This window comes from Anomaloglossus baeobatrachus, chromosome 4 (genome assembly GCF_048569485.1).
Source record: "Anomaloglossus baeobatrachus isolate aAnoBae1 chromosome 4, aAnoBae1.hap1, whole genome shotgun sequence".
Classification (NCBI taxonomy): Eukaryota; Metazoa; Chordata; class Amphibia; order Anura; family Aromobatidae; genus Anomaloglossus; species Anomaloglossus baeobatrachus.
In genome coordinates this window covers 447,969,066-447,989,204 of record NC_134356.1, presented here as the reverse complement: position 1 = coordinate 447,989,204, position 20,139 = coordinate 447,969,066, and the positions used below count along the sequence as shown (strand labels likewise).

General features: G+C 43.6%; 1 protein-coding gene across 3 annotated transcripts in view; it reads left to right on the top strand.

Moving 5' to 3' along the window:
• Nucleotides 1-1,359: 1,359 nt before the first annotated feature.
• The window catches only part of LINGO1 (leucine rich repeat and Ig domain containing 1), a 520,596-nt gene continuing 501,816 nt past the window's right edge, over nt 1,360-20,139 (top strand). The window contains exons 1-3 of one of the 3 annotated variants that reach the window (XM_075345580.1): nt 1,596-1,645; nt 1,699-1,721; nt 1,762-1,960. In XM_075345580.1, coding sequence (XP_075201695.1) covers nt 1,932-1,960 — 29 coding nt within the window. In that variant the 5' untranslated portion in view covers nt 1,596-1,645; nt 1,699-1,721; nt 1,762-1,931. Of the gene's footprint in view, nt 3,468-20,139 lie in introns of all 3 variants that reach the window. The other 2 variants (XM_075345577.1, XM_075345576.1) reach the window with 2 other exon arrangements.

The following is a 20,139-nucleotide window of genomic DNA, read 5'->3' as shown; positions in this document are numbered from 1 at the left end:
TGCGTTTGTCCAATCCCACTGTTTTTCCCCTCCTACTGTTTCTCCCTATATAATCCCCCTACTTCCTGGCTTCTGTCTCTCCTCAGCCTGAGACCCGGACGCTGCTGTGCTGCTGGATACCCGGACACACTTGCGCTGCTGGCCCACCCCCCTCCCCTTTTTTGTGGTATGTTATATTGTTTAAGTCACAGCGGTCAGTGGTCGAAAATGGTGGATGTTAAGCGAAGGCTGATTGCGCCGGGAGTCCGGCCTGGCATTACGCCTCGTTGACATGGTATATTTGGTTGGTTAATTATACCTGTTATCTCAAAAGCTGTGACCGACCCCAACCCAACAAAAGATGAGAGTCTGTACATATTTGGTTATCTCTCCAATAAAGTTCATTTTTGGTTTACTACATTGGTGTGTTTTGTTCGGGCATGGGACACTCGATACGGTGGTGGGGTCTCGGCAGTCATCAGGGCTCATGATACTATATGGAGAACTATGGGGGTGTATAATATATGGAGATCTATATGGGGCCCATTACACTACGTGGAAGGCTATGTGGGGGTCATTATAATATTTGGAGGGCTATGTGGGGCCCATTATAATATTTCGAGGGCTATGAAGATGCCTTTATGGAGGGACATTTTACTGTATGCAGTTATACAGTATGAAGGTTTGTGTGGGATCCATAATACTGTGCTGAGGCCTGTGTAGGGACCATTATACTGTTTGGAGGGCTAGTGGAGGCCATTATACAGTGTGAAGAGGTGTGGAGGCGATTATACTGTATGTAGGTCCATTATACTACATGGAGGGCTGTGTGGGGGTCACAGTTTGGGCTGAGGATTATACTGTGTTTTGGCTCATCATACTTTGCCGGGGTAGTAATACAGTAAAGTCTACATACTGTACGTGTGGAGGAATTCACTGTGGGGGTACCATACAGTGTCTGTAGCCTTTTGTTGGCATCACACCTTATGGCTGCAATGAAAGGGGAATCTAGGGGCATCAATAGGAGGAAAATGACTTTGTAAGAGCTACAAAGATATAAGATATGTTTTTATCCTGATTTTCGGACAGTCCTATCCCATCAGTGGAAGACACATTGCTCCCTCGCTAGTGTACCCTCAGAAATGTTGCAGAACATATGGCTTTTTCTTATTGAATTTATCAGTTGCTGACACTTATATAAAAACGGAACAAAGGTTCCATTTTCAGGAGGCCAATGCTCTACCAAGAAGAAAGCTGTCACTGCAGTACCCTAAGCATTGTTTATAAGCTGTGCCCTGAGGAGAAGGCCCAGAAGACATGGGAGCTGAGGGCTCCAGCATGATGCACGCAATGATGAAACCCATCTCCGCAGTCAGCAGTTGCTGGGAGGGGCAGCTGGACCAGACTGCCAGATCCAGGAGGAGATAGAGGCTGAGCGCACACCGACACCGCTCCGTGCACAGGGACCCCACAATCAGGGGACAGGAGGCAGCAGGGGGAGATTAGCACCGGCAGGATGCCGGGAAGATCCATGTGATTATTACAGGTCCTGCTCTCTCCTCCCCGCCATCACGGTCCAGAGGGAACCAGGATTGTGGAGCTGGGAATGACTGCTGGGAGCTGAGTGTGCCCCGCACCGGGCTCACCGACAGCCCTGCCCGGAGAGGTGCCCTGCCCGGAGAGGAGCCCTGCCCGGAGAGGAGCCCCCTGCCCGGAGAGGAGCCCTGCCCGGAGAGGAGCCCCCTGCCCGGAGAGGAACCCCCTGCCCTGAGAGGAGCCCCCTGCCCGGAGAGGAGCCCTGCCCGGAGAGGAACCACCTGAACTGCCGGAGAGGAGCCCCCTGCCCGGAGAGCCCTTCCCGGAGAGGAGCCCTGCCCGGAGAGGAGCCCCTGCCCTGCCCGGAGAGGAGCCCCCTGAACTGCCGGAGAGGAGCCCCTGTGCCCGTGTCTGCCATGGAGAGGAGTAGCTGCAGGCTCTGCGGGTACGAGGGAGATTCTTGTCCTGAATGACGCCCATGTACCGGCACTGCGCACATAAGTGACCCCTCTGTACACAGCCAGATATATACAGGTCAGCACTATATACACTATCATATACAGCCAAATATATACAGATTAACACCGTACACACTGTCATAAACAGCCAGATATAGGCAGCTCTGCACTATATACACTGTCCTATAAAGCTCCGCACTATATACACTGTCCTATAAAGCTCCGCACTATATACACTGTCCTATAAAGCTCCGCACTATATACACTGTCCTAAACAGTTCAGCACTCTATACACTGTCATATACAGCTCCGCACTATATACACTGTTCTATATAGTTCAGCACTATATACATTGTCCTATACAGCTCCGCACTATATTCACTGTCCTATACAGTCCAGCACTATATACACTGTCCTATAAAGCTCAGCACTATATACACTGTCCTATAAAGCTCCGCACTATATACACTGTCCTATACAGTCCAGCACTATATACAATGTTCTATATAATGTAGTTCAGCACTATATACACTGTCCTATACAGCTCCACACTATATACACTGTTCTATATAGTTCAGCACTATATGCATTGTCCTATACATTCCAGCACTATATACACTGTTCTATATACTGTAGTTCAGCACTATATATACTGTCCTATACAATTCAGCACTATATACACTGTCCTATACAGCTTCACACTATATACACTGTCCTATACAGCTCCGCACTATATACACTGTCCTATACAGCTCCGCACTATATACACTGTTCTATATAGTTCAGCACTATATACACTGTCCTATAAAGCTCAGCACTATATATACTGTCCTATACAGTCCAGAACTATATACACTGTCCTATACAGCTCCGCACTATATACACTGTCCTATACAGCTCCACACTATATACACTGTTCTATATAGTTCAGCACTATATACACTGTCCTATAAAGCTCAGCACTATATACACTGTCCTATACAGTCCAGAACTATATACACTGTCCTATACAGCTCCGCACTATATACACTGTTCTATATAGTTCAGCATTATATACACTGTCCTATAAAGCTCAGCACTATATATACTGTCCTATACAGTCCAGAACTATATACACTGCCCTATACAGCTCCGCACTATATACACTGTTCTATACAGTTCAGCACTATATACATTGTCCTATACAGCTTCACACTATATACACTGTCCTATACAGCTCCGCACTATATACACTGTTCTATACAGTTCAGCACTATATACATTGTCCTATACAGCTTCACACTATATACACTGTCCTATACAGCTCCGCACTATATACACTGTTCTATATAGTTCAGCACCATATACATTGTCCTATACAGTCCAGCACTATATACACTGTCTTATACAACCAGATATACGTCTAAGCTCAGCTCTATAGACATTGCCCTATATGCAGCCTACACCTGACCAAGAGTGAGGATGGAGCCCCATGTAATGCAGACATGATATAAGGTGAGTGCGAGAGACGGCACATATACATGTGTGACTGTATACAGCAATATGAGTGCATATATCTAATCAATTTTATAATATTAAATTCTTTATACAGCTATCTATCCACCGTATTTCTATGCAAATAAGACAGGGTCCTATATTATTTTTGACTTGGAAAGATGAGCTGGGGCTTATTTCCAGGGGAGGTCTTATTCTTATTTGTTTCCATGAACAACAATACACATTTATTCTTGAACAAAAAAAAGATCAACATCTATTCAATGTAATCATATCGCATTCTGAAACATCAACGTAACTCTCCAAACCCTCAACCCTGTGTGTAACATGAGTATATACACTGTATATACTATTTATTTATATATATACAGCTCTGGCAAAAATTAAGGGACCACTTCCAAATTTTTATTTTGTCTGATTTTTTTCTTTATACGTATATTTTTGAGTAAAATGTAATTTTTTTTTTATTCTACAAACTACTGACAACGTCTCTGAATTTCCAAGCAATACATTTTGTATTTATTTTCTGAAAATGAGAAGTGGTCAAAATAACAAACAATGCATTGCTTTCAGACCTCAAATAATGCAAAGAAAACAAGTTCCTAATCATTTAGGAACAACAATACTAATCATGTTTTAACTCAGGAAGAGTTCAGAAATCAGTATTTTGTGGAATATCCATGATTTTTAATCCCGGCTTTCATGAGTCTTGAAATACTTTCCACCAGTCTATCACACTGCTTTTGGGTGACCTTATGCCACTCCTGGTGCAAAAATGTAAGCAGTTCTTCTTTGTTTGATGGCTTGTGACTATCCATCTTCCTCTTGTTTACATTCTAGAGGTTTGCAATGGGGTTCGGGTCTGGAGATTGGGCTGGCCATGACAGGGTTTTGATGTGGTGGTCCTTCATCCACGCATTGATTGACCTAGCTGTGTGGCATGGCGCATTTTCCTGCTGGAAAAAACAGTCCTCAGAGTTGGGGAACATTGCCCGAGCAGAAGGAAACAACAGTTTTTCAAAGATAACCTTGTGTGCGGCTTGATTCATACGTCCTTCACAAAGTTTAATCTGCCCAATTCCAACCTTGCTGAAGCACCCCCAGATCATCACCAATCTTCCACCAAATTTCACAGTGGGTGCAAGACACTGTGGCTTGTATGCTTCTCCAGGTCTCCGTCTAACCATTAGAAGACCAGGTGTTGGACAAAGCTAAAAAATAGACCCATGAGAGAAGATTACCTTACTCTAGAAATTGGGCATGAATTGGGCAGATTAATCTTTGCGAAGGACGTATGAATCAAGCTTCATACAAGGTTATCCTCAAAAAACAGTTGTTTCCTTCTGCTCGGGAAATGTTCCCCAACTCTGAGGACTCGTTTTTCCAGCAAGACAATGTGCCATGCCACAGCTAGGTCAATCAATGTGTGGATGAAGGACCACCACAAGTCAAGGCCAGCCCAGTCTCCAGACCTGAACCCCATTGAAAACCTCTGGAATGTAATCAATAGGAAGATGGATATTCACAAGCAATCAAACAAAGAAGTGCTTAAATTTTTACGCCAGGAGTGGCATAAGGCTACTCAAAAGTAGTGTGAAAGACTGGTGGAAAGCATGATAAGATGCATGAAAGCTGTGATTACAATTCATGGATATTCCATGAAATATTGATTTCTGAATTCTTCCTGAGTTAAACATTATTAGTATTGTTGTTTCTAAATGATTATGAACTTGTTTTCTTTGCATTATTTGAGGTCTGAAAGCAATGCATTTTTTGTTATTTTGATCATTTTTTATTTTCAGAAAATAAATACAAAATGTATTGCTTGGAAATTTGTAGACATGTTGTCAGTAGTTTATAGACTAAAACAACTATTTACATTTTACTCAAAAATATACCTATAAAGAGAAAAATCAGAAAAACAGAAGATTTTAGATTTTGCAATGGTCTCTTCATTTTTGCCAGAGCTGTGTATATATATATATATATATATATATATATATATATGCATATGCATACGCATATAGTACCACACTGCACAAACACATGTATGCACACACACTGCGCTTACATATCGGCCTGTCTCCTCTTCAGCTCTAGACTCCGGTAGTTAAGAGACCTATGGTAACATCATGGTCACATAAAGATCCTTAAGTAGTGTTAACCTCAGAATAGAAATGCTGGGGGCCGCATGGGCCTGAGAATTTGCCCACTTTGACTTCCCCTAATGGAGACTGATTGTAACAGGAGTTTATTGTTAGAGAAGGGATTATATTTCAAGCATACTCCACAAATCCTGAAAAATCATGCTAGGGCTTATTTTCGAGGTAGGTCTTATTTTCATGAAAACAGGGTATCTATCTATTTATCATCACAACCACTCTGTGTATAGCCCCTATAGATGGTGGTCCATGGTGGCCTATGTGTCCCTATGGTGTATGAGCCTTTAGTAAAAGGACCATTTCCCTGGATGACATATAGTAGTACCTGTCCATTAGAATGGGACCAGTCCATTAACACTAGAACTACTGGACTCGTGACACCTATATAGAAATACATGGTGCAAAGTAGTCAAAATGACTACCTCAGTAGTTCTAGTGTTAATACGGAACCTGTCCATTAGTATGGGATACGTTGAGCTATGCACTGTGCAGATATATCACAGTCCTGCATCCCTGTGCATTGTGTGCACAGACAGTATTGGAACAGCTGACTATTAAGTATAATGTCTGGTGTATCCCTGTGCTGCTGTGCGCCATCGCTTTCTCTTAGACACACTAACCTCTGGATTTGTAATGTAACAGCAGGAAATCTAAGCTGCAAAGTAATTACATATCAATATTTATTTGTATTGTTGTCTCCTTAATGAAAAACCTGCATGTGGATTTTTCGTGTGGACATCTAAGGTAGCTTTACCATCCAAGCTTCTATCTCCTAAGCTAAAGATAGGTAAAGGTCACTCATCTTCTCATGTTTCATACTTGGCCCTAACTCTTTATTTTGGGTTGACATCTGTGGTACATTTTTTTCTGGCTGAAGATCTTGAGATGGGGAACGGATGGCCACCAACATTTTATTTAGTACTGAAGCTTTGACATGACCTTGATACATACGGCCTGAACCTTGTGGTGTTGGCTTCTGTGGTGGCTTTATCATTCAAGACCAACATCTCGTAGGGAGAAGATGAGTAAAGGCCATGTGTGTTCTTCTGTTCTTATATTGGGCCTTGGACTTCTAATCGCACATTGTCGTTGTTGTCTGTGGTAGCTTAATCATACTACACATATGCTAGTCGGAATCTAGGTAAATATGTTCCACCTTCACCTCTTGTGAATGAGATGGAGGTTCTATTGTGATATATAGGTCTAGTTTCCAGAGCAGCTGTGACATACATTATTTTTGTTGCTTTTTTCACAAGACTTATGAAATCTTTGAGTAACCTGTTACTCATAAAATAATTGTTTACATGACAGGATTTTGTTCTTCTGTCTCTATAAACAAGGGTTGTACATCGAGCAGTGATATTCTGTACAGCACCAGCCATCTCTGTGACTACCATGTTTGAACCTCTTTTCTGTTCAGTACTCCAGAAAGTTGTCCATGAACGAGGGTCTCTCCATCTTAATAAATGAGTAACCCTTGGTGGTTTCCATAATTCTCATAAACTACAAAAGGAGATAGCCAAGCTTATCCATTACTTCAATGATTTATTGAACATACTGTCTCACATGGGTTCCAATGTTTATTGAAGATACTGTCTCACATGGGTTCCAGTACTTTTTGAATATACTGTCTCACATGGGTTCCAGTACTTATTGAACACACTGTCTCACATGGGTTCCAGTGTTTATTCAACATACTGTCTCACATGGGTTCCAGTATTTATTGAATATACTATCTCAGATGGGTTCCAGTATTTACTGAACATTCTGTCACACATGGGTTCCAATAGTTATTGAACATACTGTCTCACATGGGTTCCAATAGTTATTGAACATACTGTCTCACATGGGTTCCAATAGTTATTGAACATACTGTCTCACATGGGTTTCAGTATTTATTGAACATACTGTCTCACATGGGTTCCAGTATTTATTGAACATACTGTCTCACATGGGTTCCAGTATTTATTGAACATACTGTCTCACATGGGTTCCAGTATTTATTGAACATACTGTCTCACATGGGTTCCAGTATTTATTGAACATACTGTCTCACATGGGTTCCAGTATTTATTGAACACACTGTCTCACATGGGTTCCAATAGTTATTGAACATACTGTCTCACATGGGTTCCAGTATTTATTGAACATACTGTCTCACATGGGTTCCAGTATTTATTGAACATACTGTCTCACATGGGTTCCAGTATTTATTGAACATACTGTCTCACATGGGTTCCAGTATTTATTGAACATACTGTCTCACATGGGTTCCAATAGTTATTGAACATACTGTCTCACATGGGTTCCAGTATTTATTGAACATACTGTCTCACATGGGTTCCAGTGTTTATTGAAGATACTGTCTCACATGGGTTCCAGTATTTATTGAACATACTGTCTCACATGGGTTCCAGTATTTATTGAACACACTGTCTCACATGGGTTCCAGTATTTATTGAACATACTGTCTCACATGGGTTCCAGTATTTATTGAACATACTGTCTCACATGGGTTCCAGTATTTATTGAACATACTGTCTCACATGGGTTCCAGTACTTATTGAACATACTGTCTCACATGGGTTTCAGTATTTATTGAACATATTTTCTCACATGGGTTCCAGTACTTATTGAACATACTGTCTCACATGGGTTCCAGTACTTATTGAACATACTGTCTCACATGGGTTTCAGTATTTATTGAACATACTGTCACACATCGGTTCCAGTATTTATTGAACATACTGTCTCACATGGGTTTCAGTATTTATTGAACATACTGTCTCACATGGGTTCCAGTACTTATTGAACATACTGTCTCACATGGGTTCCAGTACTTATTGAACATACTGTCTCACATGGGTTTCAGTATTTATTGAACATACTGTCACACATCGGTTCCAGTATTTATTGAACATACTGTCTCACATGGGTTCCAATAGTTATTGAACATACTGTCTCACAGGGGTTCCAGTATTTATTGAACATACTGTCTCACATGGGTTCCAATAGTTATTGAACATACTGTCTCACAGGGGTTCCAGTATTTATTGAACATACTGTCACACATCGGTTCCAGTATTTATTGAACATAGTGTCTCACATGGGTTCCAGTAGTTATTGAACATAGTGTCTCACATGGGTTTCAGTACTTATTCAACATACTGTCTCACAGGGGTTCCAGTATTTATTGAACACACTGTCTCACATGGGTTCCAGTACTTATTCAACATACTGTCTCACAGGGGTTCCAGTATTTATTGAACACACTGTCTCACATGGGTTCCAGTACTTATTGAATATACTGTCTCAGATGGGTTCCAATATTTATTGAACATAGTGTCTCACATGGGTTCCAGTAGTTATTGAACACACTGTCTCACATGGGTTCCAGTACTTATTGAATATACTGTCTCACAGGGGTTCCAGTATTTATTGAACATACTGTGTCACATGCAGGGGCGTAACGACCGCGGTCGCAGAGGTCGCCACTGCGACCGGGCCCGCGGGGTTAAAGGGGCCCGGCAGCCGCTCTGCAGAGCCGGCTGCCGGGCCCCTATGTGTAGTGCCGCTGTGTAGTGGCCGACTGCGCGACTGTTAGGGGGCCGGCCTGTGAGTCAGGGGAGCCCGGTGTCAGCAGGGGGCATAGGGGCCCCTGACCTGGAGAGGCCACCAGGCGTTCCTGACCTGCAGCAGAGCAGGACTGCTCCTGCACGGCAGACGGAATCCATCCTGCAGGACCTGCGATGATGTCATGCCCATGTGACTGTGGGAGGAGACACAGGATTGCCGGGGAGAAAGCAGGAGACGATACTTTGGACACATGACTGGTAATGAGAAAAGAGGAAACATGAGGGGGAGGGGGGCTGCAGGGTGAGTGCAGACTGCGACAGAAGCATGTGAAGGGGTGCAGAGTGTTTGAGAGGGGTAATTTGGGGTACAGGCAGGGTGAGTTATGTGGGGCAGGGTGTGTGACATATGGGGGTGTAGTGTGTGTGTGAGTGATATGGAGGGATGCAGGCTGTATGGGGAGCAGGGTGTGTGACATATGGGGGCAGGGGCGTAACTACCGCGGTCGCAGGGGTCGGAAGGAGAAGAGAGGTATTGTACTTGTTTTTTGTTATTTTGCTGGCTCCATGACACGTAGAGGCCCCGGGGGAAGCTGGCTGCATGACACATAGAGGCCCTGGGGGGGCTGGCTGCATGACACCTGGTGGGGCTGGCTGCATGACACATAGAGGCCCTGGGGGGGCTGGCTGCATGACACATGGAGGCCTGGGGGGCTGGCTGCATGACACCTGGTGGGGCTGGCTGCATGACACATAGAGGCCTGTGGGGCTGGCTGCATGACACATGGAGGCCTGGGGGGCTGGCTGCATGACACCTGGTGGGGCTGGCTGCATGACACATGGAGGCCTGGTGGGGCTGGCTGCATGACACATAGAGGCCCTGGGGGGGCTGGCTGCATGACACCTGGTGGGGCTGGCTGCATGACACATAGAGGCCTGTGGGGCTGGCTGCATGACACCTGGTGGGGCTGGCTGCATGACACATGGAGGCCTGGGGGGCTGGCTGCATGACACATGGAGGCCTGTGGGGCTGGCTGCATGACACCTGGTGGGGCTGGGGGGCTGGGCTAGCAGCATGACACGTAGAGGCCCCGGGGCAAGCTGGCTGCATGACACGTGGAGGCCTGGGGGGCTGGCTGCATGATACATGGAGGCCTGGGGGTGCTGGCTGCATGATACATGGAGGTCTATGGGACTGCATAATAAACATGAAGGACACCTTATACATGGACTATAGGGGTGCATTATACATGGAGGAGTATGGGGCTGCATAATACAATATGATTCATGGGGCTGCATTATAATACATATAGGACTATGGGGGCTACATTATAATATATGGAGGACTATGGAGGCTAGTTTATACATGGTCTGTGGGAGTGCATTATAAAACAGGGAGGACTATGTTGTGCAGTATAAAATATGGAGAACTATGGAAAATGTATTATAATACATGGAGGACTATGGAAGTGCATTCTAATATATGAACGGTTATGTGGGACCCTTTATACTATATGGAAGGCTATGTGGGGGCCATTATAGTATTTGGAGAACTATGTACGAGGGGGGACAAAGATACAAGTATGGGATGGGAATGTTTTGTGCTGAGGTGTGAAGGCTCTTTCCCTCAGCACCCAGCTTTCCCATGCTCTGCTATACATCTCTCAGCACCCAGCTTTCCCATGCTCTGATATGGGAAAGCTGGGTGCTGAGGGAAAGATGTGTGACAGAGCATGGGAAAGCTGGGTGCTGAGGGAAAGATGTGTGACAGAGCATGGGAAAGCTGGGTGCTGAGGATAAGATGGATATCAGATCATGGGAAAGCAGAGTGCTGTGGGTAAAAGCCAAGTGTCAGCATCATTATCCCGTACCCTAAGTGTCGGTGTACATGGAGGGGGGCCCTGGTCCAAATTTTGCACCAGGGCCCATCAAACTCTAGTTACGCCACTGGTCACATGGGTTCCAATAGTTATTGACCATACTGTCTCACATGGGCTCCAATAGTTAATGACCATACTGTCTCACATGGGTTCCAGTATTTATTGAACATTCTGTCACACATGGGTTCACCGCTTTTAACTATATTACAGTCCATGACACTATCTAAAAACGTGGCCCTTGGATGAAAACCGTTTGTGCTCCTCTGCTCTAGGCCATTTCACCCTTCATCTTACATTGACGTCTTCATATCATCATTACAGTGAGTTATGTCACCGTCTCTGACTCTCCATGTACCATTTTCATCCTTGTTTCTCTGTCTTAATCTGCTTTCAAACTTGATTTGTGTCACTGTGTCATCCATTTTTTCCTTGTCTCATTTGCTTCTGTTTTTTTTTTTTCTTCACTCGCATTTTTTTTTTGTCTTCATTTTTGCCCTGTCCCCTCCGGACCTCGTCCCAAATCTTTCCCAGGGGTTCTATCTGTAACGCCAATGCTGCCAGAGCTGGAATAGAGAAATAAACGCTGTCAGACATTTGAGTTGATTGGACAGGACCCAATTTTGGCCCCAGTGTCCCCATCCTCAGCCCAGCCTGTGTCATAAGTTATTCATGATTACATACTACGGTAAATTATTTTAATTACCATAACTGTTGCCAAGGTGCATTTTCTACATCATTCAGGCATTCATTTCCTAGTAATGTGATGTTATTTTTGGTATCTTCCACCTTGAAGAGCTGCAGATCCTGGAATTTGTGTCTGTTTTTCCCTTTGGTATACAGTATATGCATTTTAAGTGGATCGCATTGATGTTTGTTGGTCTTTTTTGTTTTAGAATGACTGAGTATAGTCAGAATCTGCCCATGAATTCTGGAAGTCTGATTGCTTATATTTCCATACAAATAAGAGGCTAAATTTGGTAATTTATTAATATTTAATAAATAAAAAAAATAAAATCACAAGTAAAAATATATCTTTCAATCGTCCTCGACCAGTTATTATTAAAGGGCCAATGTACATAGAACACAAGGAAAGAAAAAGAACAGTGAAAACCTCACACAATCACCTTATTGTTCCTGATGTGTACTGTATCATCATTTCAAAACTTAAAAAATAAAATAGAAAATCAGTGTATAATTCTCTTAAAAGCAGCCACGTCCCCCCCCCCCCATAACAGTATGGAATTTAGGTGATAGGGGCGCTATAAAAAATGTATAAGAAAAGAGATGGCTCAATACTGAATCTACCTAAATAAATCTCCGACCTCACTACCAAATTGTGCCAGATTGCAGATTTATATTTGAGGACCCTAGGAAAGCCTGATAACAAACCCTGTTTATCTATGAAAGGCTGAACTTTAAATATGCAAATAAGTTACTGTATTTTTCGTTTTATAAGACACACCGGATTATATGGCGCACCACAAATTTAGAGATTAAAAATAAATAAATAAATTTAAAAAAATGGGGTCCGTCTTATACTCTGGCGTTGTCTTACCGGAGGGGGGCGCGGCGACAGTTTTAGAGCAAAGTCACAGGAGGCAGAGCCGATGCTGGTGGGGCTGTGCTGGCAGTGGTGGGGTCTGTGCTGGCAGCGGAAGCTGTGCTGGCTGTGTGGAGCAGGTTGGTGCGGTGAGTGTCCTAGATGCTCTGTCGGCGGTGCGGACTTCAAAGAAATGGTGCCCAGAGCGGCGCATATGCAGATTTAGCTCTCAGCTCAATGACAAGATCTTGAGCCGAGAGCTCCATGTGTACATGTGCCGACCCCGGGCGCCATCATTTAAAACCAGAACATCTGGGACACCCGCCGCACCGCCCTGCTCTACACAGCCACTGCAGCCCGAACAGACAGACAGACCGCCGGCTGCACAAACAGACACACAGCCGGCCGCCCACACAGTGAGGTAGCCAGCCAGCCTCCAGCACAGAGAGGCAGCCAGCTGGCCACACAGAGATGCAGCTGGCCGCCCCCACAGACAGGCAGCCAGCTGCACGGACAGCCACCCGCACAGCCCCGCGCCAATTCTCCACCTCCCGGTAAGCTATATTCGGATTTTAAGACGCACCCCTAATTTTTCTTCCAAATTTTTTGGAGGAAAAGTGCGTCTTATAATCTGAAAGTCTTATAAATTTTAATACAAATTTAAACACTTTTTCTAGCAAAGCACATCATTTTAAGGGGTTAAAGAAATAAAAGAAGCAACACCTTCACCAATCCTTTGCAGCTCTTGCTAAGATTCTCACCCAATTCCCACTAGTTTCTTCTTCCTATTCCTACATTGACCACACTGGAAATGTCCGCTCAGCCGATTCCTAGTCAAGGCGCCACCTGCCACTCCCAGGAATTAGAGGGCTACGGGAACCAAGTCATATTTGAAATGGGAGACGCATCAATGAGGGTGGGCATTGCTTCCTTTATTTTGTAAACAAGTGTGAGCCTTTGGAAAATGTATTTTTATATGCTGGACTTCCACTTTGAACAAAAATACAAACTTTGCCACATCTGGGTAACTAGTACAATGTATGTGTCACACGGAGTTTTGCACAAACTTTGCCGACTGTCATAGCGGCAGCAGCGTCTGGCTCTGTTCAGATTGCCAATTCTGACACTCCGCCCGATGGTTTCTCTGGTGTCTGGGATCAACACATGCAGACTCGAGTGTCAACCTGCTGTGTGCTGATTCATAGGCAGACTAACAAGAGTTAATCTTTGCTCTTCTTCTTGCTCCTTTGATCACATGTTGGGAAGCCTATCACATCTGTTCCCCTCATATTAATGCTGGTTGAATCCTTCCACCCATGCCAGCTATAGTTTATCTTTGTTAGTCTGTGAGGTGTGGTGTCTCAGACTTTCTAGTGAAAGTTGCGCTCATTGCTTGGTGTGGTTGTGGAGTTTACCCTTGTTGTTTTGTTGCTTTCTTCCTGCTCTTGTTTTTCCTCCTGAATCTCTTATTGCCTTTACCTTTTGTGTGTGTGTGTGTGTGTGATGTGTGACAGAGTTTTGGTTTTTCCTTATCTGTCTATATCTGTGGGTTTCATCTCACTTCTGTCCCGTCCCTCCCTGGGGAAGGGGGAATCAGATCACGACTGGTCAGAAGCAGGGCTAGGAAGGAGACTCAGGCATCTCCACCATCAGGAGTATCCCTGAGATTAGGGATAGCTTAGGAGCTTCGGTTCCCCACTATCCCATAGTCATCATGACATTAAGGACATGTTCACTAGTGACATCTTTTTTTTCTTAAAATTTACAGGTAAATATGTTTGTTTCAGATCTGTGTTAAGGCTTCCATTTATCATGGAAGCCACAATGCAGTGCCATATCCATTGCAAAATAGCATTGCATTAGCGTGTATTTCAGCAGTAAACCTTGCATGGATTCCTTGAGCTAGTCTTGTTTATGTTTAGTTGCTAGTAGTTATGTCTCCCTCTGGTCCACTATTGCATGGTTTCAGCGTTCCTGATAGTCTATGACCAGACGTGGGAGCAATCAGTTCAGGGCTCCAGCAGTACAACTACATAGCTTACAATATGAGCAATATGGGTTGTTACTGTGCTATGATATCAGGAATGCTCAAAAAGGGCACAGGAGGACCCCAGGATGGGTACCCGAATATTCATTTGTGACAGTGAGAAATTACTAGATATTATTGTTTTGTACACTTGATACTGTATTGTCACCAAGTGGTATGTGTGACACAAAAAATTAAGTGACTATTCTCTAACCCCTCAAGCCCAGATGCCCTACAAGTATTGACTTGTCTGTATCGTTGTCTAAATCCAACATTTTATAGGGATTAAAGAGAATCTCTCAGAAATGTTTTGCTATTTAATCTGAGCAGCATAATGTAGAGGCAGAGACCTTGATTCCATAGATGTGTCACTTATTAGGCTATGTGCTGTAGTTTCAATACAATCATTGTTTTATCAGATGGAGATTATCACTAGAACACTAGGTCTCATGTTCAGGCCACTCACGCTAATCTGTGTAGCCCCACTCCACCACTGATTGGCAGCTTTCTGACAATGTGCAGTATAGACAGAAAGCTGCCCATTGGGTGGTGGCAGGGTCATCCACAGCTCAGCATTATGATCACTGCTACATTTACAACAGAAAAAAACAGGAATTCAATGAAAATTTCACTAAGCAGTCCAGTAAGTGACACATTGCTGGAATTGGTATCTGTGCCCCCACACCAAAGACAGATTACATAGCAAAAACCTGCTGACAGATAACCTTTAAATTCTAATTTTGCTTTTCCAGAAAGGTTTTCCAGAACCTGTTGCCATCTCCATCTTTTTCCAGCGCAGCTCTGGTCGGTCTCAGTGATTTGTGACCTGCTGACAGCTCCAGTGTTTCATGGAGCATGTTGGAGGAGGTCACTACTCAATGGATTACTATGAGAGCCTGGTTCTGCTTCTCATAGACTTGCATTGGGAGCTTGTCGCTTATCTTCTGACTTCCGGCTGTCAGAAGTTACAGTCACAAGATGTTGCCTCAGGACCGGAGCGACGTCGGTAAAAGGTGAAGCTGCCAGTGAATATATGACATGGGGCGGGAGGCTTACATTAAAGGGTGCTTTACACGCTGCGACATCGCTAGCGATCTCGTTAGCGATGTGACACGCCAGATCGCAGAAAAGATTTACCGAGATCGCATATAGGGCATTTTTTTTTAAGTGCCGGTCACATGTGCGATCTCGGTAAATCGTATGTGCGATCTGGCGTGTTACATCGCTAACAAGATCGCTAGCGATGTCGCCGCGTGTAAAGTACCCTTAAGGCCGGTGTCCCACTTGCGATTGCCTCTCATGTATCTCGCGCGAGTCTCGCGGTGCATCACCCGTCACAGACTCACACTCTGCTCACAGGAGCGGGCCGGTTGCATGCATCTCTATGCAGCTGAGACGCTCCTGTGAGCAGAGTGTGAGTCCGTGACGGGTGATGCACCGCGAAACTCGTGCGAAATACACAAGAGGCAATCGCAAGTTGGACACCGGCCTTAAAGTGCTACTCCAGTGTTGAAAAAACTCAAAAAACTTGGGTGTGGTGCTTTACAAATAAAAAAGGTCAACTAAATTTTTTGTTGTAATCTATCATTCATGCATGTGGAAAAGATGTGGGAGACGTAGTGATCACATTACATGCCAATTAATGGTAATAGTAGTGCGATGCCTCGGGTATATGGACCTTCTCTATGCCAACAATAGTGGTAAATCTGAGTAATCAATAGATTCTCCTACCATTCTTATATAGAAAACTATTATTTGAATATCACAAAAGTAGTTGGTAAATGCATAAAGAAACCACTAGAGAACGTAGAGGGCAAGCTGTAATTGCGCTTTATTGATTGGAACCCAGCTTTCTTTGAAACAGATGAAACTATAAAAGGCTGAAGGAAATTGCAAATAATTGTAGAGGCTTATGAATATTTCTCTTTAAGGCCTCATTCAGACATCCCATACGTGTCCCATCCGTATTTTTCACAGATAGAACACATGTCCACTTTAGCCTATGGGACTATTCTCACATCCAAGTACAGGGGAAACTCGTACAAGGGAAACTCTTACAGGGGAAACTCGAACAGGGGAAACTCGTACAGGGGAAACTCGTACAGGGGAAACTCTCTAAATCATTGATGTATACTGGTATATTTTTCACACATATCGGAATCCGGATTTAGTCTGTATAACACTTCACCAGGGCTCGAGAGCTGTTCTTCCTTCTGTACCTCTGGGGCTCTGTCACCTCGTCACCAAGCGTGATTATGAGTATATAAAAACACCCTTCTCACTATTTCTGACTTACTGCCCCTCTTTTTTTCTTCATATCTGCCAGTTCTGTATATAATAGTCATCCTAAGAACGCTTTTATGTCTTTAATATGTAAGGCAGAAGCAACTAATGACAGCCCAGGGCCAGCAATCTAAACTGCCCCTCTTAGTCATAACATTAAATTTAGTAGAAAAAGCTTTTCAGCCGACATATAGACTTTTGTGACATCATTTGTATTATTTTACATGTTTATAGAATGGCATATATATTATACACATTTTAATTATTTTTACCAAAATAAGGGGTAAATGGACTTTTTTGCCTTTGTTTTGCTACAAACACAACTAATATATCACAAAACAAATATTCAATCCAAACATTTTGGTTATTAAATGTTAAAATTCTTTATAAAAAAATATGTGTGTCATGTTCCAGGCCGGTATCTGCCACTGTTGTATCTCTCAGCTCTGGCCTGGTTATGTCAGGGGTTAATTTCTCTCTGCCTCGTTCTGGTTTCCGAAACGTTATATCTGGGTGCTGCACCTCTGGTTCAGCGCCAGTGATAGTCTATGACTCATAGTGTGTGTAGCTGCTCTGTTGAGGTACCCGATCTGTCCTGCGTGCACCCTCTCCCGCCTAACCTGTGTCTGTCTGTCCTCCCCCGCCCCGTCCCGCGTCTCATACCTTTGTTTGTAGTTTGGACTTCCCGGTACTTGACTTACGCTCCCGTCCCTGACTTGGCTCTGTCTCTCCCTTCAGCTTTCTCTAGTACCGTTTGGCTCCTGACCCCTTTGCTTGCTTCTGACTCTGAGTTTGTTCACCCCTCGTAAAATTGTTTTGACTTCCTGTTGCTGACTCGGCTCTCTGACTACTCTTTTGCCACCTTGTGGTGACTTTGCTGTACTACTCCGGGTCACGTCTTAGTACAGTGTGACGTTACTCTGCTGCCACAACGGTTACTCTGCTGCCACCTTGTGGTGACTCTGCTGTACTACTCCGGGCCACGTCTTAGTGCAGCATGCCAATGTGTATATGTGTATATGTGGTGTGTCAAGGATAAACATGTAAAACCATATTGTAATGACACAGACATGTGCCCATAGTCTAAAGGCACGTTTGATGAAAGTAGACTGTGGTAAGCAGGATTGGCTGACCATCTAATTTGTATTGGGGTCTCCTTTTGATTTCAAGATATATAAGCCACTGAAAGAGGTATCTTTTCCACCTCTGCTCATTGAAAACAATAGAATGCACAGCTACAGTCATGGCCGTATGTGTTGGCACCCTTGAAATTGTTACAGAAAATGAAGTATTTCTCCTAGAAAATTACTACAATTTCACATGTTTTGTTATACACATGTTTATTTCCTTTGTATGTATTGAAACAACACATAAATCTGAGAAAAAAGGTAAATTGGACATAATTTCACATTAAAGCCCCAAAATGGACCTGACAAAATTGCTGGCACCTTTCCAAAAGTGTGGATAAACAACTTTGTTTCAAGTATATGATGTTCATTCAAACCTGTGGCAAGTAACAGGTGTGGGCAATATGAAAATCACACCTGAAACCAGATAAAAAAGGGAGAAGTTGACTCAATCTTTGCATTGTGTGTCTGTGTGTACTATAAAAATCATAGAAAAAAACAACTGTTTAAGGACTTGAGAACGAATATTGTTGAAAAATATCAATAATCTCAAGGTTACAAGTCCATCTTCAGAGATCTTGATGTTTCTTTGTCTATGGTGTACAACATAATTAAGAAGTGTACAACCCCTGGCATTGTAGCTAATCTCCCTAGATGTGGATGGCAGAGAAAAATTGATGAAAATATGCAATGCACATTAGTTCGGATGGTGGATAAGCAGCTCCAATCAAGTTCCAAAGAAATTCAAGCTGTCCTGCAGGCTCAGGGTGCATCAGTGTCAGCGCAAACTATGACATTTGAATGAAATGAAACACTATGGCAGGAGACCCATGAGGACCCCACTGCTGATACACAGACATAAAGCTAGACTGTAGTTTGCCAAAATATATGTGAGTAAGCCAAAATCCTTCTGGGAAAGCATCTTGTGGACAGATGAGACAAAGAGGGATGTGGTAAAGCTCATCATTCTACTGTTTACCACAAACGGAATCAGACCTACAAAGAAAAGAACAGAGTACTTACAGTCAAATATGATGGAGGTTCAAAGATGTTTTGCTGCCTCTGGCACTGGGTGCCTCGACCATATGCAAGACATCATGAAATCTGAAGATCACCAAAGGATTTTGGGTCACAATGTAATACTCAGTGTCAGAAAGTTGGGTTTGTGTCCTAGGTCATGGATCTTCCAGGAGGATAATGACCCCAAACCTACTTCAATGAGCCCCCAGAAATGGATGGAAATAAAGCACTGGAGAGTTCTGAAGTGGCAGCAATGAGTCTGGATATAAATCTCATTGAACAGCTGTGAAGAGATCTTAAAAATGATGTTGGGAGAAGGTACCTTCAAATATGAGAAGCCTGGAGCAGTTTGCAAAAAAAGAGTGTTCCAAAATTCCAGTTTAGCAGTGTAAGGCTGCTTTCACACATCCGGTTTTTGCAGTGCGGCACAATCCGGCTCTTTGCAGAAAAAACGCAACCGTTTTTTTTGCCGCCTGTTGCGTTTTTTATGCATAGACTTTCATTAGTGCCGGATTGTGCCGCATGGCCTTGCGTGCGGTCCGGTTTTTGCCGAATGTGGCATATTTAGCCCATGCGGTGGCCGGATGGAACGTTGCCTGGCACGTTTTTTTGTAAAAGAAAACCGCATCGCGCCGCATGCGGCTGATGCGGCACTTTTTCCAATGCATGCCTATGGATGCCGGATGCGGCAAAAACCGGTCGCCACATGCTTTTTTTGCACTGCGCATGCTCAGTAGCGTGCCGCAACCGGCAAAAACCGGACGGGCCGCATGTAAAAACTTATGCAAAGGATGCGGTTTTTTCGCCACATCCGTTGCATAGGTTTTAGAGCCGGATTTAGCCGCACGGCTCAAACCGGATGTGTGAAAGCAGCCTAAGAAGCTTGTTGGTGGTTATAGTAAGTGATTGATTGCATTTACTTATCCCAAAGTGTATGCAACCAAATATTAAGTTGAGGGTGCCATTTTTTGGATTTTTGTGTGAAATGATGTCCAATTTTCCTTTTTTTCTTTGTTTTTGTTTTTTTGTGTGTTGTTACAGTACATACAAAGGAAATAAACA